The sequence below is a fragment of the Bombus vancouverensis genome, chromosome 10 (genome assembly GCF_051014615.1).
Source record: "Bombus vancouverensis nearcticus chromosome 10, iyBomVanc1_principal, whole genome shotgun sequence".
Taxonomy (NCBI): domain Eukaryota; kingdom Metazoa; phylum Arthropoda; class Insecta; order Hymenoptera; family Apidae; genus Bombus; species Bombus vancouverensis.
The window spans coordinates 8595561-8621092 of NC_134920.1; the positions used below are offsets into that span (position 1 = coordinate 8595561).

At 43.6% G+C, this 25532-nt stretch overlaps 1 protein-coding gene across 1 annotated transcript; it reads left to right on the forward strand.

Moving 5' to 3' along the window:
- On the forward strand, positions 1 to 25473 carry LOC117157128 (uncharacterized). The gene is made up of 6 exons (XM_076621978.1): positions 1 to 191; positions 16259 to 16379; positions 16460 to 16819; positions 17116 to 18060; positions 18241 to 22917; positions 23048 to 25473. Exons 1-6 carry the CDS (start codon positions 156 to 158, stop codon positions 24439 to 24441), a joined length of 7533 nt encoding a protein of 2510 aa, XP_076478093.1. The 5' UTR covers positions 1 to 155; the 3' UTR covers positions 24442 to 25473.
- The last annotated feature ends 59 nt before the right edge of the window (positions 25474 to 25532 follow it).

The following is a 25532-nucleotide window of genomic DNA, read 5'->3' on the forward strand; positions in this document are numbered from 1 at the left end:
CCCACCCTGTATATAAGCCTTCTTCTGCTGGCTACGTCTTCAGTCTTTCAGTTCGAACGGCACACTGCGTGTACAATACGAAGAGATCATCATCTGTACGAGACTGAGATCGTCGTGACGATGCCTTGCTAAACGGAAGCAACCGGTGCGTCAGGATGGTCGGCCGTGTGCGCGCCGCTTTCTTCAGCCTGGTACGTGTCCCATATACGCAGGACCACGAGTGCTACAAATTCTTTTCTATTCCTTTTCGCTTCTTTCTTCATCTTCTCTTCCTTTTTGACAGTCGAGTCAGTGAATTGCCGTAGTTAGGTAATTGTGAAACGGGATGTTGGTCAGAGAAACGTTACAACTCAATTTCGCTGCAAATAGAACGGTCGTGGATGTAGGTTCGTTGAGTTTGTCGAGAGTAGGCAAGGTGTTTTAGACGTTTTAGAGTTGGCAATCAGGTAGAAATGGATGAGATAATCGCGTGGGCTGAGTAGAATACCATTGACATGGATTGCTGCGTTTTGGTCCGATGGCCTTGTATGGAAATTATTTATTTGGCAAATCCTTTTGCAACGTCGAATCAGGTTGGGCAGACGCGACGAGGAAGTGTCGTTTTCGAAGTTGAAACGAGCTGTTGGAAACGTTGATTGTGATTTAGGTGTAGTTCGAGAAATGGGTAAACTGTACTCTAATTTTGTTTGGGTGCTCGACGAGCTTGAAATATTCGGAACACGATATATTACTCTGTGTAATAACGCGATCAAACTTTTGATGTTTTAAATTGATAGCGAATATCGATGGAATTAAAATGTTATCAACAAGTTCGTAATCGCAACACTACAAATTGTGTGTATGATTTATTCCATGTTACAATTAAACTTTTAATTGAAGCTTCCCTTTTTTTCGCGCTGATATGTGGAACGCGGGAACGATATTTATTAACTCGACGCAATTTCAATATTGAGTTCATTCTATTCGTTTCATAGGTTGCACGAGAAACAGAAAACGTGTCCTTTCATATGAACATTCTGCAATAATTCTCAAATTCTACGTATCCATTGAAATTTGCGCACGTACCTTCGTCTGCAACAAACTTTTCATCGTGTCTCATTCAATATAAAAATATGTTTGGAATATGTGAAGAAACTTCTAAACGGTCTAATAATTTTATGTTATTAAACAATAGATAAATAAAATAGAAATAGTGGGTGGTTAAAATATAAAAACAACGTGTGACTTGTACAATTTCAAATATTTCCTATCACGAACGTAAAATTAATCGATCGCACTATCGTTATTCAATAGATTTCAAATTATATAGAAATTCATTAGCGTACTAGCCACGAGTTGATTGAAATTGATTGATCATTAGTCAGACTGAAATAAAGCGTTTATCCGCGAATAATCTTTCACGGTAGCCGTCACTTAAATATAGCGATGATAGGCGTTTACACCTGCACGTTCTCTGGGATGAAAGCAAAGAGATTCACGCCACGTCGCGACGAAGTACCAACGAATTACGAAATAAAGGCATACGTTTATTCGACTGCAAATAGAAAATCGCAACCAACAATCGGGTCGGCAATCATTCTCTTGCACTGCACCCAATGTAACGCTCGTTACTTCCAACACACTTCCGCTTATGTTTAGAAAAAACAAAAGAAAAATCAACCTTTAATTCTTATCAACTCGTCAAAGTCAAAATATTCTCCGCATAGCATTTAATATTCGTATCCCGGTAGAATGATTTAATTTTTAGATTTCTTACTCTATATGTTACCTATTTTTTTTTCTTTCTTTTTGGGGGGGAAATAATATAGATCATTTCCTTTATCGAGTATTCCTAGTGCAATTTCCATCGACTCTCGCCAATTAAATAATTCTCATCAATCAAATAACTCTCATAGTATAGATTAATTAAAAACATACAAATAGTATTTCAATTATGCGCAGAAATTATTCACAGTGGTTGCGAAAACAATTTCAAGAATTATTTAATCTCGATCGGAAGCCTCTAACGAATTTTCAAGAATATCACGTGGAAATTAATTATTCCGCTTACGTGTACGAGTAGGGATTCGAAGAGGAATGTTTCAAGGTCATTAAACCTTGCGCAGATAACAGAGGTTCGGTTATACATTTGAAATGCGTCGGACGTAGTTACACGCGAATCGAAGCGAATGACGATTGCACCATCATATAATATAATAGGCCGGTATCGCGATGGTCGATGCTCGTGGCGCGGAGTTTCATTGATCTTGGCACTCGCACGCCAATGTCGTTGCACTACATTTCATTCATAACTCTCAATGCCGCGGGAGTAACGCTATTATGCTCGCGTGTAATCCCGTGGTTCGTTCGAGCGTGACGCATAACGATGCATTCGAACGCGTATCGGTCGCCAGTCATCGAGATGACCCCTGCTATCCGACGCATCATTGTCTCTCAGGGTATAAATTATATAAGTAAGCTGCGACTACTTGCGTACAAACGATGGAACAACCGCGAAACGAACGATCGACGATCGCGATAAAGACATCGGATCAGAGTTTTGGTATATGGAACGTTTAGGGACTCGTCAACGAATCGACGAAGAATCTGTCTCATTAACGTGCATAATTATTCGCGAGTTTTAGAATAAAAAGAGGATATTTGAGAGGAATACCAAAGATAGAAAGCACTAGTAGCTGTGGTATGGAATAAAAAAAATTGTGATTTGGAATTTAATAGAAGATGAATTAAGAGAGATGGAACAAAGATTTGAAGAAATACTTTTCACTGAAATAAATGAAAAATCGGTATCGTTTGTTTACGACAGAATTAGATAATCGTAGATATTGAAAAAATGGGATTCTTTAATTTAGAAATTAGATTCGATCTTTTCAACGAGTCTCCGATATTGATGGTAGACGGGCGATAACTATGGGGTTCTGAGTGCACAAATACAGAGGAGATGGATAGGTACAGGGGGCTGGGGAAAAAGAAAGGGCTTGTGAAATAATAGCCGGTCAATGGTTAGCAGAAGATCTGCTCATCTGTCGGGAGAACTTCGAATAAGGCCTCTTCTATCGAAAGTCTGGCAATGATTGACGACTACCGGTTGAACTATAGGCTGCTCCGGCTCTATCTTCAATCTCTAGAAATTATCTTCAGATGCAATCCGTTTGTACTGTTTACAAATCCGGCGAGATACAGCGTTTAACGCTTTGATACGGCTAGTTAAATACAAAAGCTCAGCTAATTTGTTCCGGTCCGCAGCTGCCCGTTTACTGCGCTTCTGCGATAGTACGTTGCAAATTTGCAAATTCGTCTGGCCGCCAATTTCTTGCAAATTTTTGACTCCCTGAACGGTGCATCGACTCTTCCACGAAATAGATAATCTTTATCTATCAGATATCTATTAACAGATAACCCCTTTACCTTCTTTGTACAGTGGTTCACGAAGGTATTTGAACACATATCACAGAAACCCTCGATGTGCATATCGTACGTGTTACGTAAAACGTCTTGATTAGTACTCTAACGAGACACGAGTCTCATGGTTTTATCAATAAAGTTTGAAAGTTTATCAATAAAAAAAATTAGCATTGACGAAGGTCCCCAATGAATATCCAGGTTTATCAATACGATGGTTAATTGATTACTTAAACTTAACTTTCGTGATCATTGCGAAATACGTGTACATTTGTACTTTAGTGAATATCTTCTCATTTTTACATACGTATATCCTACTTTTGCATTTGTTTCAAACTTAACGAACATAATCATGATAATCCAGTCTCATAACGGTGCTAATGAAATTTCACAATGTTTCGTACATAATGTATTCGGTGAAAGATGTCTACGAGTGTTCGAATACTTTCAAGAACCCGTGTATCTCTATTGAAACGTTACAAAAAAGGGTTTAACAAGAATTAAAAACCGCGACGTCTGTCAGACGAGTAAATTTTAATTAACCAGATGTAGGGGGAATTTTTTTACGGCAGAGATAATTCCCTTGGCGAGAAGATCCTATTTGAAAGACATTTAAACGATGTGTAAACGTGCTGAGAGTACAAAGGGAGTAAGTTTGCACATGCACCTGACCACAATCGTCATTTAATCCTGGATAGAATTGAAAGTTTCGTCGAACTCGTTGTCATAGTCACGAGGTGGTGCAATGAGATGTACCAGCCACCCTAAGGTAAAAGGTAATTTGCAAACGCGTTTAACTGCCGATTCGTCGTAACTGCCTCGCAAACAGACGGATCTTTAATGAAACGACATACGACGCTCGTCACGAGCTCCGACTACTTGGCTAAATAACACAGATTTCAAAAGGCTACCCTCTCACGTGGAAACTTTTCTAAAAGCTGATACCCTGAGGTAATAATTATGTTTTATGATTTATTGAATGCTTGATCGTCGATACGCTCACGTTCACAATTACCCTTTACCTTCGTCGTTAGGTCTTCTAGCTAAATATCATGCAATATCTTCCATATAATCGTAACTCACGATGGAAATTATTTCGCGAATGTACGCAAGATTCGATTGCTCGGGTCAAGAGTATAATCGTTGTAAAGTGTGATTGAAATTGAGCACAGCAGGTGTTTAAATGAAATCGCAGTCGGTTTAAAAACACGGCGAGGAATTCTGAAATTAAAGTTTGATTCGCGTAGAAAATCGCAGCTAAAACGTAACAAACAATAAACCACGTTATTTTCTCTTAAATTTCTAGAGCTAAAACCGACTGAAATTGTTACTTCGGGCATCATTTTTTTTTCTTTTTTTTTTTTTTTTATTTGTGTTTAATTACACTGGCAGCTCTGAAAATTACAAAGCAAATGGAAAAGTAAAAGGATTTGCATGTGCCCAGGGAAATACATAAAGAGCAATAACGTGAATTGCAAGCGAAAAGCAAAATTATTATTTAATAATGCTTGCCTATATCGAAATTAAATAGTTGAAAAACCATAATCGTTCCTTTCAATGCGATGCGAAAGTTCACTAAATGCCGTACAACTTGTCTAAGAATTTATATATTAATGTAATCAGTAAAACATAATGTTGGTACGCGATGCATTAAGCAACTCGTTGCAACTCAGTTGTGAAAGACGCGCGCAAGGAACAATGTTTAAAGGTTAGACAGCAAGAAAGTCTTGTTTGAGGAGCACGTGTATCGGCCACGCTGATTTTGCCACAATGTCCTTTTCGATTAATTTCCCCGCAGGATTTTACTTGGCCTCTTATGTTTTCGATATGCAGAAAGATTGAAGTTACAAATTCACAGAGAGAACATGACTCAGGCTTTCAGAAAATGGTCTGTGTCCAATCAGGGAACAATGACATAGAAAGCAAGTGTTACAAAGCAAGATGGTAACGTTACGAATATGCTAATGATTCAATCAGATTTCTATTTCGGGTTTATCTGGGAGAAAATAGATAGAAAATGTGAAAGTACTGTGCAACGATCGAAAGTTGCATCACTGGGAATATTTTGGAACAGATACCACGGGAATAGAAATTTTGTTTTCTTTTTAAATAGTGGCAGATCCTCAGAGAGAGCTTTCTTCTGACAATTTGCTGGATATTGTTGCTTACTGATACAATCGATAATAATTTGCCGATCAGATACTTTGGTGATTTTTAACCAGACAAACATTTTGTAACTTCCATATACATTTTCAAGTTCGTTTCAAACATTATCGATACAATCTTAATAGTCGTGTTTCACCATAGTGCTAACGAAATTTCAAAAAGTTCTATATAACACGCATGATATATTCGTGAAAGGTTTCTATAATCGAGGTAACGTCACCATTAGAAAGAAGCTAGGAAAAAATATTCTAAAACAAATATGAAAAGTATTCGATTTCTGGTGTTTCAATTAAAAAAGTTTCTTTCTATTCCTTTGTTGTTCAATTTTCCACGTGCTAGGCAGTATGTGATAAATTAATTCGCGTTTTGTCTGATTTTACATTAGAAGAAACCACAAAGCCGCAACAAACACCGTCGAACCCTCGCACACTTGTTGCCACGACCTCCGCAACGGGCTGACAATGAATCCGTGTAGATCCTATCGAGCTAACTTTCTTTTCGTAATCCTCCCAATAATGCAAACCGCCTCCATCTGGTTTCGGTAATATCCCGGTTGGCCTTCTGATATTAAATTGCTTTTCTCCCGCAACCGGCCATTGTTTCCACGAACAATTAGTACGATTACGTTGATGAACGAAGGAAAAGAAGGAGGGAGATTAAGTGTCGCGTACAGTGTCGGTTGCGAGACCACCGAGTTATCTTGATTTTTGGAACAACGATCCCTCGATGTTTCGAGGATCGGATAGAACGATTCCCGTGAAGCACGCAACCTGCGAGCATCCACGTAATCGATCGCAATACAAATCGTACAATACGATATCGATGTTTGAGCATTGCAATTCAAACACCATTCGGATATTATTGATATTAAGCAAATATTTAATCAAATTATCAAAATACAATATCAATCAATATATCAAATACAATTATTCATCAATGCTGCACACAACTTCGACCGATCGATGTATTTAAGTCAGTTGCAACTTATTTAATTGCATCTCTTTTAATTATATCTATGACTATTTTTTAATATCTCACCTAACCTACCTGACCAATCTATTTGAATCTCCTTCGACTTACTTGAACCGCAGTGTCAGCCATTCAAACTCAACGAAACAATAGAAATGTTACTTTATCTAATATCGAATACTTCTTTCATCCTTATCATTTAATCCCTCCCCTGGAAGTAATCACTAAGTTCATTCCTCTTCTAATATCTATAAATCGATTCCTCTTTCTACGATTATCATTCCTACTCGAATTGCCAATCAATTCTTATCAATCTCGCTTCGGTCTTATCCTATGTGTTCAACGATTCGAGCTCGTTCGGCCATGAATTTCGCACGAACCAGGCCGGCTGAACTTTCTCCGAATAGAAAACGATCTGAATGATCCTAAACTCGGCTGTGCGCGCGTATCTGCTCGAATCGATGCGGTCAAACCGTAAGATAAACGATCGCCAGGCCAGAGGCCTGGCTCCAAGCGATATCGACGTTCCATTACGCAACTCGTCGCTGACTTTCACTGAATGCTATGATGCGCCGATTCGTGTTTCGCGACACAGAGGCCACCGTCCAGCCTCGGGCCGATTCATCACGCGATATACATTATACAGGGGTTGATCGGTTTTACCACCCCGTAGGCTATCGCGCATCAAATTATTAGGAAGATTAATTGATACGATAGATAGGCAAATGGGTCCGTGTGAAGAAAGAATGTTTGTTTTAATGTTAGATCTTTGATACAAACGTAAAACGATTTTAAAGATACGTTCGTCTTTTAAAGCAGAAGTATAATACATGCCAAGGGATGTGCAATTTAACGACTGTTCGTTGTGAAAGATTTCAGTGGAACTGATTCAAACGAATTTCGTTATTTTGTAATTGAATTAGAAATGTAGGAATTTTTGGTATTGCGTAAAGATTTAAATTTATCCATGTAGGAAAGATAGGTGCTCGGAGTATCCGAACTAAAATTAAACCTTATTTTAATGTCTGATACACGAGCATATACGGTCGGCCTCGAAGATATTCGGATAGTAGTATAACTTTTAAGATAAAACAGCAGATAAAACAGCAAGAATGCTATGTGGTATATCGAAGTGTATAGATTCAGAAGGTAAAGAATTTGTGGCTTAGAGCAAACCGTTGTTTAAATATTTTAAAGAAACGTTGGGGAAAAAGTGAATTTTCGTATCGCGAAAAATGGTAATTGTCTGATAGTCCTTTTGTTCAATAGCACGGTTTTATCTGTATTTATCTCGGGTACAGAACGTAGAAGTCAAAGTTATGCTAATGTTCGATTATTTTCAAAACCAACTGTATACACAGTTAAGAACAAGTGCAAAGTGTAAACAGCAATGTTAAATATAAAGACTCTAACTGCTGATGGAAATTCCTGTCTCGGGGAAATCCTTCCGATGACGGTACGATTTGTTCGATATATGCATTTTCTGTTTCTTCTCTTTGATTAGTGACTTAGATTTTTAGTGACTTGACAAAAAAAAGAAGAGAATCATGTCGAGTTACGTAAAGATATGAGTAACGTGTGGAACAGAATACGAGTAATGTAGGAAATGAATTTGCACAAAGAGTATCGATTTCTGCTAATTGTCCCTCGTTTAGTGGAATTTTTCTGTCACAGGATTACGAGAGCTTGTATGTAATTATTTTCTGTTGGAGCATGTGAACGAGAGATCGTTGCGTTCTCTTTATGGGGATCACGTTAAGACAATAATCGACTTTATTCTCTTCTCTAGTATCTTTCTACCGTGATCCAATTATTATTAATTATGTAGTTTCTCAAATGAGACATCATTATACATCTTCTTTCTCTTTGCTATATTAAGTATTACAGTACTACTATTATTATAATATTATCTACAATATTAATTATTGATTTTAAATCTTCGTAACTTCAAAATTTCTCTTTCAAATTTTCTTCAGGAAATAATTATATTTCACTCTTCTCTTTTATTTAACTTTATATATATATATACAATATATATACATATACATTGCTTCATGAAAATACTTGAACACAAAATATTTATGGAAAATTTTCATGTCCATATGGTATACGTTTTAAAATTTCATTAACACTGTAATGAGATAGCACTGCCAGGATCATATCGGAAAAATTGGAAGCAACTGTCAAAGTTTATATAAAGATTACATATACAAAGGAATTGTACAAGCGTTCGAACACAGGCTGTTCGCGAGCCTATGTCCATAAGTACGAAAAGTTGTAAATAATTAACCGACTTTGTTAATGAAATTTTCACCTTTGAAACAAACTATATGCATATTAAAATCAGACCCACGATACGAAAGATAAGATAGAAGAATTAATAATTAATAAGGATGTTCCACGCGAGAAGATTATAGATACACATATTTACGGACTTGTTTTTACGTCCCTCGAGTTTCTACCTGTCATAATGATTATACACCGCAAAAACGCAACATCTGTATGCAAATGACAGAGTAAATGAAAACGGAGAACGGGACGAGCGTGAATAGAGTAGCGCGTTTCGTGGTACATACGAGCGATTATGCAATCGACGGCCGCAATCTTTTCAGCCGATCGTTCTTTTTTTCTCAGAGAGAAGAAATTGTAACCATTATGCGTTCACACGCTTTAATTAACGATATCTGTCGAGACTTAATAAGATTTCGAACATCTTACATACGCTTGTAATTTTCTCATAACCGTGTTACACGATTCTCTGTTTTCATTTTGCAATATTCCGGCTATCCGCCCGCGAACACAAGTCACGGATGATATCGTTGTGTTATTTCTCTTCCACAGAGATCGCCTGTGTGTACACGATCGAGCTTGTTACGAGATTGTCACGTGAAAATCGGTTTAAGCGATGTTGATATTATCGGTAAACGCTTCAAAGCCTATTATTTCTTTCTTATGCAAAAAGGTTTTCCATCGATCAGAAAATACTTGATTAAGAGAACGGATTAAAAACGTGGAAATGAAAGAATTCTTTTTAGACGAATTATACTTTTCAAAGCCCTCTAGCTTTTTATAACTTCACCTTTGACTTTTGCTTAAATCCACTCATGACGTTTACCTACGCGTACGTAATTTTGCCCAACGATAATTAATCTATATTTCCCTCCACTGTTTCGGTACAATATATCACACGAACTTGCTGCACGTTTAAACAAATCAGAATTTAACGCGGCGAACGCATACTGTGCGTAAGTTTTGCGCGTAATCGTTCACGCAACAAAGGTCTTAGAGCCGCTTGCAAATAAAAGGCTACGCATATGGAAGTGACGAATGGGCACAATTTCTTACCTTGAACCACGATGGCTCGACGTTCTGGTCCAAGTATCTCTTCGTTACTCGCGGTGTTCTCATTTTCAAGAAGTCGTCAGCCAGGCACTCGCGGCCACGATTTAAAAATGTGCTATTTAAAAACGCAAACACCAGTCACCCACTGAAACCAAACGAAACGAATTCGTGTTAAACGATCGTTTATATGCCTCAGATACTATTTGCGATGCTGCTTCATTTAACCACCGACTCGATTAAAAGCTAGCTTTCGTTTTCAATTTTCGATACTCGAGGTCGACCAGGAACGCCATACTCTGTCTGGCAATCGTACCAAAAATAAATCTGCACGATCCAACGAGTAGAAAGGAAATTAACGTTTCAATCACGACACGAGATATAGAAAAGATCGCGTATAATGGCCAATACTGTTCGACTTTATGCGATGCCGCGTGATAGTGTTATCAGAACAAGCGACCAAGTACGACTAACCGCGTTCGTTTTGCTACCAAATCGACTACCTCAGATCAAATCGGAATTTAATACGAAAGTCGAATGAAATTTTCCACTTTGATATTCCCAGTTTCCTACGCGAAGAATCGTTTCGCGTGATATTTAAGAGGATAGTTCGGGCGAGATGAGATTTCCACAAAAATGTACTTTTCTTACTTGCGTCGCTTTTCTAACGAACAGATGGTGTACGAAGAATAAACCAAGAAAGTTTTTATACGTATAAATAATCGAATTTTTATAGCATTTTTTATGCCTGTATCCTCCAGTGTACTGATATATGAGGCCGAGTTATCTGATTACCAATGACTCAGAAAACGAAAGTTTCACGGAGGAGCATTCGTATCGAAGGTAATAAAACAGTTCGATACGAAACGGAACAAATAGAACGCGTAACGAAGCTACGAATTTATGAATTGTCGTGAACTTTTACGGTTGTTCGTCCGGCCCTTGACTTGTAATTCTCAATTATCAATCATCAATGTCATTGAGAATTTATTCTATTGACAGAGCCGTATGAATTTATCGCTATGAATTTTATGACTGATTGCATCTTCACCGTGCGATGAGAAAACGAATCCCAATCGCCTTTCCCATTGTAAAGTTCTCGTGGAAAAACCAGGTAATAAACGGGTAACTATTTTGCCGCGTAATAATATAATAACTAATTATAGCGTGATTTGACGGGTAACAAATTATCGGCAAATAGTTCATTTTTATTCAATTTTTTTTTTTTACATTTTTATCAAATTTTTAACAATTTTTACAATTTATAAAATTTCCTCGTCGGAATTTACCTGTTTCGTTAATAAATTCGTTGTTTTTCTGCAAAAGGATATACAGATCGTTGTTGCTTTTAATCATCACGAAAGATTTCTTACTTTTAACGTATAGAATACCATTTTAAGGGATCGACGACCGTCTCGATCGGCCAGGACAATCCTCGTCACGTGGATATTCATACGGATCCACGTTTCTTCGCCTGAAAATCATACGTATAATTTCAGATGCCCTATTCGATAAACACCGCTTCATCTTTCGATAATCTGCATTCGTTTACGTGCCATTTCATCGCTGTTCCGTGGATAATCTCTAATACTCGGTTTTACGATGCTGACACCGCATCGAGAATTACAATTAGGTTTTTAACGGCAATTCATAGCGAGACTGGATCTATCGATTTACAGATAATTTAAGAGGTTTCGGATTATCATCTCGGAAGAAAAAATACATAGTTTACAGGACAAGTTATCGCAAAGGAAGACGACAGGGAAAATGTAATAACTTTTTGCTTGATAGCTAATCGAAGTATTTTAATATGAGACTAATCATTTTCAATGTAATCTTAAACGTGATTATTTATCGTTCTCGAGATACAAATACCGAAACTATCACGCTGCATATTTACCATATGAATATTTATTAAACAGTAGTTACTCGTAATAATATTTTTCCCTCGGGAAATAACTTCGCGCGCACCTAACATTCAAAATCAACAACAGCGAATCGCAATGAAAGCAACAGGGACGCAGAATAAACAATCCGAAATACGTACATCGAAACGATATTCGCCAATGTACACATATGTATAACTCTCTCTTATTCGCAAAAATTTCAACCACCTCGGACGAATTCGTCTTTCGTCCTTTAATACACTAGTGAGAAAATCGCCCCCTCCTATCGCAGCTCGTGTCTACAAATTCAAAAGCGTATGGCGTTCTATGAAGATAATTTTACCATATCCAGAGCACATCAACGAAAAGACAGAAAAGAAAAAAGAAAACAAAAAGTGTACTCGCGTGTCTCATCACGGCGCAAACGAAATTTCAACATATTTTACATGACACACGCATCGAACTTCTTTACAATTGTCCGAGTACTTTTGTGACCTGTGATTTCCTTAGCGAAACATTCGTTTCGATCGACCGGACCACGATCGATCAACTGCCTTTCGCGCGTTCTCGGACGTCCTCGAGTCCCCCGCGAAATCTTCACCGGTTCCCAATGTGGGTTTATGTCCGTGTGTATCCTGAAGACGTCTGAGCGACGCGACACGATGTTAATCTTGACAGCCGGTGAGGCGCGTAAACGCGGATGGTTACTGCCTGGGGTTCGATCCTTGATTTACCATTGTCCACTAAAATATCGCGCCGGCACGAATACCAGAGGGATTAACAGGCGACGTTTGATTCACGGCGCAGGGCAGGTCGAGCGTTGGCATATATTAACCTTTCCCACCACACACGAAGGACTGTATATACAGAAGGCGAGATATGGCGAAGAGATGGTCGGGAAGAAGAGCTACTCGGGATCTCACTTTCCCTTTTCGTAGGTGGAACGATACGGCTGTCTGACATCATCGATCACGCGGCAAAGAACGTCCTAGCAGGATACGAGCGATCGTGCCACTTTTCACAACGATCTAGGTCGACCTCGTGCCGAACAAGATGTTTCGCGATCGAATGCTCGCGCTTTCAGAGTCCAGACGACCTCTTCGTTTATTATTCATGGGTGAAACTACGTGGTTGTACGCGACCATTGATTTCTCGTGCTCGTCAAGGAGGAGCGAACCTGCCGCGTCAATTTGCTTTCGCAGCCTGTTCGATCGACGTGGATTGGAACGCGGGGCGAGAAAGGGTTCGCGATTTGCAAGGCGTGGAAAGAAAGCGATACGCGTCACTTGTCAAATTTAGAAACCACTTTTACCAATGATCAGATGTTATCGTACATCTCTCAAACGTATATTAAATCTTTTTATATTTGACGTCGACTATCGTAGATGTTGTACGTTTTGGAATGTTTCATTTGACGCGTTGTCGCGGAAATATCAGAATGGAAATACGATCGGAGATCGATGGTACCAACGTCCTTGATACCATTAAGAATATGCTGGAACTAGTTCGTATATGCATAAACAATTTCTATAAATGAATATTTTCACGGAGATTATCGTTCGGTTGGTGATCGATGATGTTAGGATTTCTTAATAATAGCTGGATCGATAAGGTGAAATTCCAGAAAATGCATCATTCTTTCCATCAATCTTCTATCTAATCGATTCAACGGCACATTCCTCGATCGTCGTATTACGACGCTTAGGAATGGAAAGCCTGGCAAATTTTATGCAAAATAAGCAAAAGAAAATAAACGTTTTTTAATCAGCTATTTTTTTATACGTACCGTCTTACCGCGAAGGCTCACGCGACCCATTGCTCAATGCCAATTTGTATCTGTTTCATTTCGTTATTGACTTATTACATCGCGTGCATAAATCATAGCTTTCTAGCTGAAATCAGTGATTAGAGCTTAGCAAGGTATCATTAATCTGATTGAATAGGACTGTCAAAAATACTTGTGAAGAATAAAGTAGCGTTTCAATTGCCTTTCATGTGGGTGGAACCCGTAACTAAGCAACCATCAATCATGATTACGAACATAAGTTGATAATTCTAAGCGTGTTTTAACGTCACGAACGAGAAGATGCGTGTTATAACAAACGTCTCTATTAACTGGCTACCCTTTCAAACGCTTTGATACACAACAAGTGTGGCTTGCAATGATTAGAGCGTTGGGAAAATTCATAGCAAAAGTTAAGAAAGATTTATCTGAAATTAGAGTTTTGTAGAGAATTAGAATCTTGTCGTCTCGTTGAAGTATACGTTTGCAACGAATGTCTTGTATTTTCTACTCGTAACTTCTTTCCCAGCCATTATATCTAACTTCGATATTTCTTAAACACCGTAAAAATGCTCGTAGACCAATAACCAGATCACACATAAATCGAATGAAAATTGGAAATCGAACGAAAGTAATGGAAAGTCGTATCTTTTCGAACCTATAACGCGAATAATAATTCCTCTTCGCTATCGATCCGCAATAACCGATAAATACGCAAGCAAACAACGTGAATCTAAACTCGTTCGGTAGGATCGGCCGAGGTATCGCGCAGAAACTGCTTCGAAATTTCACTTTCGGTTGACACGAGTGGGCGTTGATAAACAGGACAGGATTCGCGTAATGGAATATTCGGATAATCTACTTAAACGAAAATATCCACTTTCAATTTACTAATTAAAGTTTTAATGAAAAATTATGAGTTTAATTATTAGTTATTTAACGTTAAATAAGACCAGCGTCTCGTTTGCCTGGGATAGTTTTCTTTAGCATAAAGATAATCTGCTCTTATCCGTAGCTTCGATAAAATATAACTTTCGATCAATTATTCCTATTAATGAAAATCGCAATGTTTGCTTTGGTAATGAATCGACTCGTTCCATCTGATCTCTTTAACGTTCAAATTCTGAAAAATATTTCTGTTACGATTATACCGTAATATATTTTTACTTCGTCTCCGTGAAAGTCTCCATCGTCTAACCGATATTTTGCATTCCTTTAAGCTCCTGAAGCTTAGTTTCATTATACTCGGGGTACCTTTGTTTCTGTATCCTTTAAGCTTCACTAAGCGGTGCTTAAACAATTTCTTAATCGCAACGCGTAGAAACCATAATTTAATAACAACGTGTATAGCGCGAAGAGCACATAAAGCAGAAATATCTCGTTAAATCATCGTCCATACAAAATTAACATGTTAATTGTCGCATTGTTATCTCACTGTACCACCGTAACATCGTCGAAGGTAACGAAGCAGCTTCGCCACAAAGTCGAAGGAAGTCCACTATCGCTACGACGAGCGTAGAGCAATAAAAATGATTCTTATAATCATTACGAATAAATCTTCATGAATAAAAAGACATTTTTTGTCCTTTTACTACGCATATCACGTCCGATGATCGTTTAGTGGTTTCAGGGTATAATAAAAAAAAAAATGACGCACTGTGACTGCAATAGCGCCAATAGTAGTAATACGAACGTCCAAGCAGAAGCAATAAATTTGGACGATTTTTATCCTTTGACTGTGGCTTGTCGACGTAAATCGTACAAGCCTCATTGACCTCATTATTTTGAAATAAAATTTCTTCGGGGAAGAAGCACTCGAAGTGTAAAACGTTATAAGGATTGCCGACGTTCCTGAGATGTTTATCGTTCCACTGAGGAACACGATGATGTTCCATTGAAAGATTACGCGACTTTATTTTTTAATTATCCTAAACTGCAACGCGAACGAAAAAGGCTTTTTTAGCATTAAGCACGTGGAAGTAATTACAGGACTCAGTAAGTTGACTTTTAGAGTATAAGAAGATCAAACGTTATTGTTAGTGACAAAAAAAGAGCGAAATTCTAGATCTATCTAGATATTAATCTAATCTAGATATTTCTGGTTTATATTAGGAAATATCAGAATAAAGAATGTGTATAAACTTATTGAAATTTTTAAAGTCAGAAATGAATCAAAGCCCAGGGGCAATAAAAAATTAGATTTTGTATGTCATTTTCAGCTATACCTATATAACTAATTTATGACGAAAGAAAATTTAAAAAATTGAAATATATAAATATGTTACCTAACTGATTGTTTAAAATCAAAAGGGAACTAATTTTTAGAATAAAATGTAGTTGCATGGTTTCAGCAAGCATATTTCTGAACTTCAAGCGGTCGACTTGACATTTAAGATGACGAGACGATCTGTTAGTGAATCTTTGCTAAGCTTTTAAAAGGTGAACAAGATTAGTCCAGCTAAAGTCCACCTAGCGAAAAACAAGTTGGCTAATTTCGTGCTTAATTATCGTTCCTGATTAATTGATCATATAGTATGAGTTACAAGCGTATTAGAATAACAAACTGTATTATTTATAGCTTTCTACTGATTTATAATCAGCCTTCTAAAACCCAGTGTCATAACTATATACTTTACAAAATAAAATGCAAACGAATATTGTAATAATAAAACACAATTTTTTTACTAATTAATCGTAAATTCATCTGCAATAGGTGATTGCCACATCTCTGTTGCAATACACACAGCAACAAGGAAGCAGGCAGAGTAGAGAAGTAATATTGAACATCAGTGACGAGCAGAAAATTCAATACCTAAATCAAGATTTCTATTCGAGTGAGTATATAGTTATTGATGACAGCATATTGGAGAATCGTTTCGTACATATTTGAATATATTATTATTCTTCTTATCAGATGCATATAATTATGGTTATGAAGTAAGTCCCAACGGGCAATTTCATCACGAGGTACGCGGTCCAGACGACATCACGTATGGATGCTATGGATATATTGATCCATTTGGAAAGCTGAAAACAACGTTCTACATCAGCGATGGTTGGGGATATCGAGTTGTTCAACCAGGAAACTCGGTTGAATTGTTCCTTCATGAACACGAACATCACCACGAAGATGACACAGGACAACATCATCAGGAACATGATGATCATCACGATCATCATGGGGTGATTACAGAATGGGCAAATCTGTATTTCCCAGAAATATGTAGACAATTCGATGGAACGGGTTCAGGATCAAGCGTCATACCAATACCAGGTAAATCACTATTCATATAAATAACAAACAAACAAGTCAAGTTCGACACCAAAACACTAACATTAAATAACACAAAGGCCCAAGCACAAATCATTCAATCATAGGTGGAACACTGACATAACCAGGTAAAATACAGAATCCACCAAAACAACCGGAATACCCGAATAACCCTGGTATGCACAACATGAGAGAATGGCAAACGTCGATACTGTCCGAAACATACAACATGCGACGAAAGAATACTAGTACGAAAATTTTAAAAAGATCCATAACAAATACAAAAATTTCATTTACAGGATATCCCGGAATGCCGGAAACACCGTCACAACCAGGATATCCAGGCAAACCAGGAACTCCAGGTATACCTGGCACGCCCGGTACACCTGGAACGCCAGGACAACCTGGATATCCTGGAACACCACCACAACCTGGCACTCCTGGCACACCTGGAACGCCAGGGCAACCCGGCTACCCTGGAAAACCTCCACAACCCGGATACCCAGGCACACCTGGAACACCTGGTACACCGGGAACACCAGGGTATCCTGGAACACCACCCCAACCTGGATACCCAGGTAAACCCGGAACACCTGGCACTCCTGGCACACCTGGAACGCCAGGGCAACCCGGCTACCCTGCAACACCACCACAACCCGGATACCCAGGCACACCTGGAACACCTGGTACACCGGGAACACCAGGGTATCCTGGAACACCACCCCAACCTGGATACCCAGGTAAACCCGGAACACCTGGCACTCCTGGCACACCTGGAACGCCAGGAAAACCCGGCTACCCTGGAACACCACCACAACCCGGATACCCAGGCACACCTGGAACACCTGGTACACCGGGAACACCAGGGTATCCTGGAACACCACCCCAACCTGGATACCCAGGCAAACCCGGAACACCTGGCACTCCTGGCACACCTGGAACGCCAGGAAAACCCGGCTACCCTGGAACACCACCACAACCCGGATACCCAGGCACACCTGGAACACCTGGTACACCGGGAACACCAGGGTATCCTGGAACACCACCCCAACCTGGATACCCAGGTAAACCCGGAACACCTGGCAGTCCTGGCACACCTGGAACGCCAGGGCAACCCGGCTACCCTGGAACACCACCACAACCCGGATACCCAGGCACACCAGGAACACCTGGTACACCGGGAACACCAGGGTATCCTGGAACACCACCGCAACCCGGATATCCAGGCACACCAGGAACACCTGGTACACCGGGAACACCGGGATATCCTGGGACACCACCCCAACCTGGATACCCAGGTAAACCCGGAACATCTGGCACTCCTGGCACACCTGGAACGCCAGGGCAATCCGGCTACCCTGGAACACCACCACAACCCGGATACCCAGGCACACCTGGCACTCCTGGCACACCTGGTACACCAGGACAACCCGGCTACCCTGGAACACCACCCCAACCTGGATACCCAGGTAAACCCGGAACACCTGGCACTCCTGGCACTCCTGGAACGCCAGGACAACCCGGCTATCCTGGAACACCACCACAGCCCGGCACTCCTGGCACACCTGGAACGCCAGGACAACCCGGCTATCCTGGAAAACCACCACAACCCGGATACCCAGGCACACCTGGCACGCCTGGTACACCGGGAACACCGGGATATCCTGGGACACCACCCCAACCAGGATACCCAGGTAAACCCGGAACACCTGGCACTCCTGGCACACCTGGAACGCCAGGACAACCCGGCCATCCTGGAACACCACCACAGCCCGGATACCCAGGCACGCCTGGCATACCTGGAACGCCAGGACAACCCGGATATCCTGGAACGCCGCCACAACCTGGATACCCAGGTAAGCCTGGCACACCTGGCACACCTGGCACGCCTGGTACACCGGGAACACCGGGAACACCGGGAACACCGGGATATCCTGGGACACCACCCCAACCAGGATACCCAGGTAAACCCGGAACACCTGGCACTCCTGGCACACCTGGAACGCCAGGACAACCCGGCCATCCTGGAACACCACCACAGCCCGGATACCCAGGCACGCCTGGCATACCTGGAACGCCAGGACAACCCGGATATCCCGGAACGCCGCCACAACCTGGATACCCAGGTAAGCCTGGCACACCTGGCACACCTGGAGCACCTGGTACACCGGGAACACCGGGATATCCTGGAACACCACCCCAGCCTGGATACCCAGGTAAGCCCGGAACACCTGGCACTCCTGGCGCACCTGGAACGCCAGGACAACCCGGCCATCCTGGAACACCACCACAACCTGGAAGCCCCGGCACACCTGGCACTCCTGGCACACCTGGTACACCAGGACAACCCGGCTACCCTGGAACACCACCCCAACCTGGATACCCAGGTAAACCCGGAACAACTGGCACTCCTGGCACACCTGGAACACCAGGACAACCCGGCTATCCTGGAAAACCACCACAACCCGGATACCCAGGCACACCTGGCACGCCTGGTACGCCCGGAACTCCAGGGCAACCTGGTTACCCCGGAAAACCACCACAACCTGGATACCCAGGCACACCTGGCACGCCTGGTACACCGGGAACACCGGGAACGCCAGGAAAACCAGGCTACCCCGGAAAACCATCGCAGCCTGGATACCCAGGCACACCTGGCACGCCCGGAACTCCAGGGCAACCCGGTTACCCCGGAAAACCACCACAACCTGGATACCCAGGCACACCTGGCATGCCTGGACACCCGGGCAAACCTGGAACACCTGGCACTCCTGGCACACCTGGAAAGCCAGGACAGCCCGGACATCCTGGAACGCCACCTCAACCTGGACACCCCGGCACACCCGGCACGCCTGGTACACCTGGCACGCCTGCTACACCAGGGACGCCAGGACAACCCGGCTACCCCGGAAAACCACCACACCCTGGTAGTCCCGGCACACCTGGTACGCCTGGTACACCTGGCACACCTGGCACACCTGGAACGCCAGGAAAACCCGGCTACCCTGGAACACCACCACAACCTGGATACCCAGGCAAACCCGGAACACCCGGCACTCCTGGCACACCCGGAACGCCAGGACAACCCGGCTACCCTGGGACGCCACCTCAACCTGGATACCCTGGAACGCCACCACAACCCGGATACCCAGGCACACCTGGCACACCTGGAACGCCAGGACAACCCGGCTATCCCGGAACACCGCCGCAACCTGGATACCCAGGCAAACCCGGAACACCCGGCACTCCTGGCACACCCGGAACGCCAGGACAACCCGGCTACCCTGGGACGCCACCACAACCCGGATACCCAGGCACACCTGGCACACCTGGAACGCCAGGACAACCCGGCTATCCCGGAACACCGCCGCAACCTGGATACCCAGGTAAACCCGGAACACCTGGCACACCTGGCACACCTGGCACACCTGGAACGCCAGGACAACCCGGTTATCCTGGAGCTCCACCTCAACCCGGATACCCAGGCATACCTGGAACACCCGGTACACCGGGAACACCGGTATATCCTGGAACACCACCCCAACCTGGATACCCAGGTAAACCCGGAACACCTGGAACACCTGGTACACCCGGAACGCCAGCACAACCCGGCTACCCTGGGACGCCACCTCAACCTGGATATCCTGGAACGCCACCACAACCCGGATACCCAGGCACACCTGGAACACCCGGTACACCGGGAACCCCGGGATATCCTGGAACACCACCCCAACCTGGATACCCAGGTAAACCCGGAACACCTGGCATACCTGGCACACCTGGGACGCCAGGGCAACCCGGCTACCCTGGAACACCACCACAACCCGGGTACCCAGGCACACCTGGAACACCTGGTACACCGGGAACACCAGGGTATCCTGGAACACCACCCCAACCTGGATACCCAGGTAAACCCGGAACACCTGGCACTCCTGGCACACCTGGAACGCCAGGAAAACCCGGCTACCCTGGAACACCACCACAACCCGGATACCCAGGCACACCTGGAACACCCGGTACACCGGGAACACCGGGATATCCTGGAACACCACCCCAACCTGGATACCCAGGTAAACCCGGAACACCTGGCACACCTGGCACACCTGGCACACCTGGGACGCCAGGACAACCCGGCTATCCTGGAACACCACCACAACCTGGAAGCCCCGGCACACCTGGCACACCTGGAACGCCAGGACAACCCGGCTATCCTGGAACACCACCACAACCCGGATACCCAGGCACACCTGGGGCACCTGGAACGCCTGGTACACCGGGAACTCCCGGATATCCTGGAACACCACCTCAACCTGGTACGCCAGGACAACCCGTCTTCCCCGGAAAACCGTCTCAACCTGGAGGCCCTGGCACGCCTGGTACTCCCGGTACACCGGGTATACCAGGAACACCAGGCTATCCTGGTACGCCGCCGCAACCTGGATATCCCGGAACGCCTGGAATACCTGGTGGCCCAGCACAACCAGGCTATCCTGGTGCACCAGGAAGACCGGGCAAACCTGGGAAACCTGCCAAACCCGGGAAACCTGCGAAACCTGGGAAACCTGGCGCCCCAGCAATTCCAGAACAACCACCATATCCTGGTTCATCCGAAACTCCAGAAACTCCCGGCATACCATATCCACCGCCATATCCACCATCTCCGGAATATCCTGGCTCTCCTGGTATTCCTGGAGCTCCTGGATTGCCTGGAACACCCGGAATACCAGGTAAACCTGGCAGGCCTAGCAAACCTGGCAAACCTGGCAAACCGAGTAAGCCTGGACATCCATCACATCCTGGTTACCCCGGAAGTCCCGGTTCACCAGGTAGACCCGGTCATCCTGGTTCTCCTGGTACGCCAGGATATCCTGGCACCCCCGGTACGCCAGGAACTCCTGGAATACCCGGAGCTCCACCAATACCTCCACAGCCAGGTTATCCCGGTATTCCCGGGACGCCCGGAATTCCCGGAACACCCGGAACTCCACCAATACCTCCTCAACCAGGTTATCCCGGCACCCCCGGCACGCCAGGAACTCCAGCAATACCTGGAACTCCACCAGTACCTCCACAACCAGGTTATCCCGGTATCCCCGGTGCGCCAGGAATTCCCGGAACACCCGGAATTCCACCAGTACCTCCACAACCAGGTTATCCCGGTATCCCCGGTGCGCCAGGAATTCCCGGAACACCCGGAACTCCACCAATACCTCCTCAACCAGGTTATCCCGGCACCCCCGGTACACCAGGAACTCCAGCAATACCTGGAACTCCACCAGTACCGCCACAACCAGGTTATCCCGGTATCCCCGGTGCGCCAGGAATTCCCGGAACGCCCGGAACTCCACCAGTACCTCCACAACCAGGTTATCCCGGTATCCCCGGTGCGCCAGGAATTCCCGGAACACCCGGAACTCCACCAGTACCTCCACAACCAGGTTATCCCGGTATCCCCGGTACACCAGGAACTCCTGGAACACCCGGCGCTCCGCCAATACCTCCACAGCCAGGTTATCCCGGTATCCCTGGTACACCAGGAATTCCCGGAACACCCGGAACTCCTCCAGTACCTCCACAACCAGGTTATCCCGGTATCCCCGGTACACCAGGAACTCCTGGAACACCCGGCACTCCGTCAATACCTCCACAGCCAGGTTATCCCGGTATCCCTGGTACACCAGGAATTTCCGGAACACCCGGAACTCCACCAATACCTCCACAGCCAGGTTATCCCGGCACCCCCGGTACGCCAGGAATTCCCGGAACACCCGGAACACCCGGAACTCCACCAATACCTCCACAACCAGGTTATCCCGGTATCCCTGGTAGACCAGGAACTCCTGGAACACCCGGAACTCCACCAATACCTCCACAACCAGGTTATCCCGGTACCCCCGGTACGCCAGGAACTCCTGGAATACCAGGTATACCTGGAAAACCTGGTAAACCTGGCAAGCCGGGTAGGCCGGGACAGCCTGGGATACCTGGGGTCCCACCTGTCCCACCGCAACCAGGATACCCTGGAACACCGCCGTATCCAGAGGTCCCTGGAAAGCCTGGGAAGCCTGGACATCATGGACATCCCGGATCATCAACTCCAGGTATGTACATTTTAAATCTCCATGTTGAACTTAGCAAATGAGTAGAATTTCTAGTATAATAGAAATATTTGGTTCATTTTTTATTAATATATATTCCACTAAAATTATAAATTTTTTTCTGTTGTTTCAGATCAGCCTCCGTATCCCCCATATCCAGGATATCCTCCCGGGCATGAAGGCCCAATTGGTGGTGTAGGTCCAGATGGTCCCAATGGTCCATGGCCCAATGGTCCGGATGGTCCCCAAGGACCAAGCGGTCCAGGTGGACCAGGCGGGCCAGGAGGCCCTGAAGGTGGAATTGGAGGAATAGGAGGTATAGGTGGCGATGGCCCTCCTGGTCCAGATGGTCCATGGCCGACAGGTTCGCCCGGCCCAGATGGGCCATGGCCTGGTGATCCCGACTACGTGCCTGGAGCTCACCCAACAATTCGTCCACACTACGAAGGACCAATTAAGATTCAATATCCCATCAAATATTACGAAGCTACGACGCCAACCTCTTACGTTTATCCGTTGTATGGACAGAAGCAAGTAGAACGGTTAACCTCTAACTCTAAGTTCGAATTGAAATATTTCAATAATGAAACTTCGAATGAAGGCTACGAAAAGAACGTCGAATCTACAACGTTTACATATCCAAGCAAGATAAGCGGTCCCATAGGAGTGAAGGATGCATATATAGACTCGCAGTTGGGAAATCGATCCCAGAGACCCGGCTATCAGACAGGACAAGTGAACCAAAATGCGGACGAAATTAATTCTTTGCTGCAAACGCAACGAAAGGAATTGCGTAAATACACAGAACAGGAAGACCGAAATAACTACGAAGATCTTAAGAAAATTGTATCGCCAATTCCTCAAACTGTTTACGACGGAGTGGGTGGTCCTACCACTAGTGCGAAGTACTCCAGCCGAGAAAGATTGCAGCAGGGCTCTCGCGAGAATCGTAAATATCCGCAACAAGTGACGAAATTGAGCGAACCGGTGATTCGAATAGAAACGAGCCCCGAAGAAAATACCGCCGCGCTTATCAAACAGGTAAACCAATTATCCGAAAAATCTAGCGAACCGAGCTTCGAGTTCGCTGCGATCGGTGTTCAGCCACCGAATCCGATCAATATCAAGCCCTACGATCAGTCTGTAGGGCCAGACCCTGAAACCTGTCCCTGTTACCTTGTCGAGCCTGGAAACGATACAGTCAAAACCACCAGCACGACATCCATTCCTCTCATTGGTCAGCTTGGCTTCATTCCAGTAGTATTTGTACCATACTGTCCGGGCAACGACGAGACGGACAGCGAAAACATGAAAGACATGTTCCCCTCTGCAATGCCTGTCCCATATGCATGCGACACGTGCGGCTTGCAAACCGGGAAAATCGAAACGAAGCTTCTCAGCGTGAATCAGCTTGGCAATATAGAGAATCTTCGCGAGGCGTTGCGGCAAGCAAAACTTGGCTTTTTAAATGTTTCAGCACGGCGTCGGACGGAAAGGAGGGGGGCGAAGAGTCGGCACGTCAAGTGAAGAGTGCGATTGCGATTCACGGATTTTAGTTCGTCACTCGGCTACAGGGACAGCCGAGAATTTCCGCGGGAACGGTTCGTAAAACGGAGAAACACTGCCCGTCCGTCAGCTGCTGGACAGCTGAAGGATGGCCAAAGAGAGACACGATCGAAAACCAACGAGAAAAATCATCATTGTCTCGCAATGGGTAACCATAATCTGTACGTTCTTACAGGATTAGGTGGAAGCTGACAGAGTGAAAGTAACGGATCGTGGTACTTAGAACGATCGACTATGGTTATCCAGAGGTAGCGTACTGGCTAGCGTACATAACAGTTTTGCATTTTCGTTCTTAACTTTTTTCTCTTTTAACACGGATGATAATTTATGGGACAGTTTTTAATCATTAAACCTGGAATACAAGACGTTACTGTTTGTTGCAGCGACGGGGACAGCGAAACGAAACTGGAATACAGTTTCTAGAATCGTTTCCGCGAGCAGTAAATTATGTTTTATAAAAATTCAGGATACGTAAGGATTAATGCAGGATAAAGTATTCGATGTTTGTCATCTCACAGAGACACATACGTAAAGCAAACCTTTGTATTATCGTCGAATTCGAATGTTTCCGTAGTTCTCCCTCTTCGTAGTTATAACGATGCAAAAAATATCTTTAGTTTACCTTTTAGTTATAATACATCATCTATTATTTAATTTCAAGGATACTATTTCGTTTCGCTCGATGTTGATTGCGTAAAAAGTTATAAACTGTCTGATATTTAATTGTATTTTCGTTTAAAGATCTTCTTTCGACTTAATTTGTATAAACATCGTGAGAAATGGAATCATCCACTGTATTCTCGTGTTTAACGTATGCTTGAGGTTAAATATTGATCGTACAAGTGCTAATACGTACTATAATTTTTATTGAGCACGTACAGAACTGTCGCCACGGATAGACAAATTCTTAAGGATCAATCTTTTTCCAAAAAGTGTAGGGTTTAAGGTACGTGGAATACTTCACGCGAATAATTAATTAAACTTCGTATTTAACTGTACATGCTCGATATCTTAACAAAATAATTCTATTTGTACATTGGCTATAAGATACG

Excerpts from the sequence above, each read along its gene's own strand:
- LOC117157128 (XM_076621978.1), top strand. The coding sequence starts at position 156 with ATGGTCGGCCGTGTGCGCGCCGCTTTCTTCAGCCTG. Across the intron at positions 18,061-18,240 it reads AGGCACACCAGGAACACCTG|GACAACCCGGCTACCCTGGA; the intron begins GTACACCGGGAA and ends CTGGTACACCAG. Across the intron at positions 22,918-23,047 it reads TCCCGGATCATCAACTCCAG|ATCAGCCTCCGTATCCCCCA; the intron begins GTATGTACATTT and ends CTGTTGTTTCAG.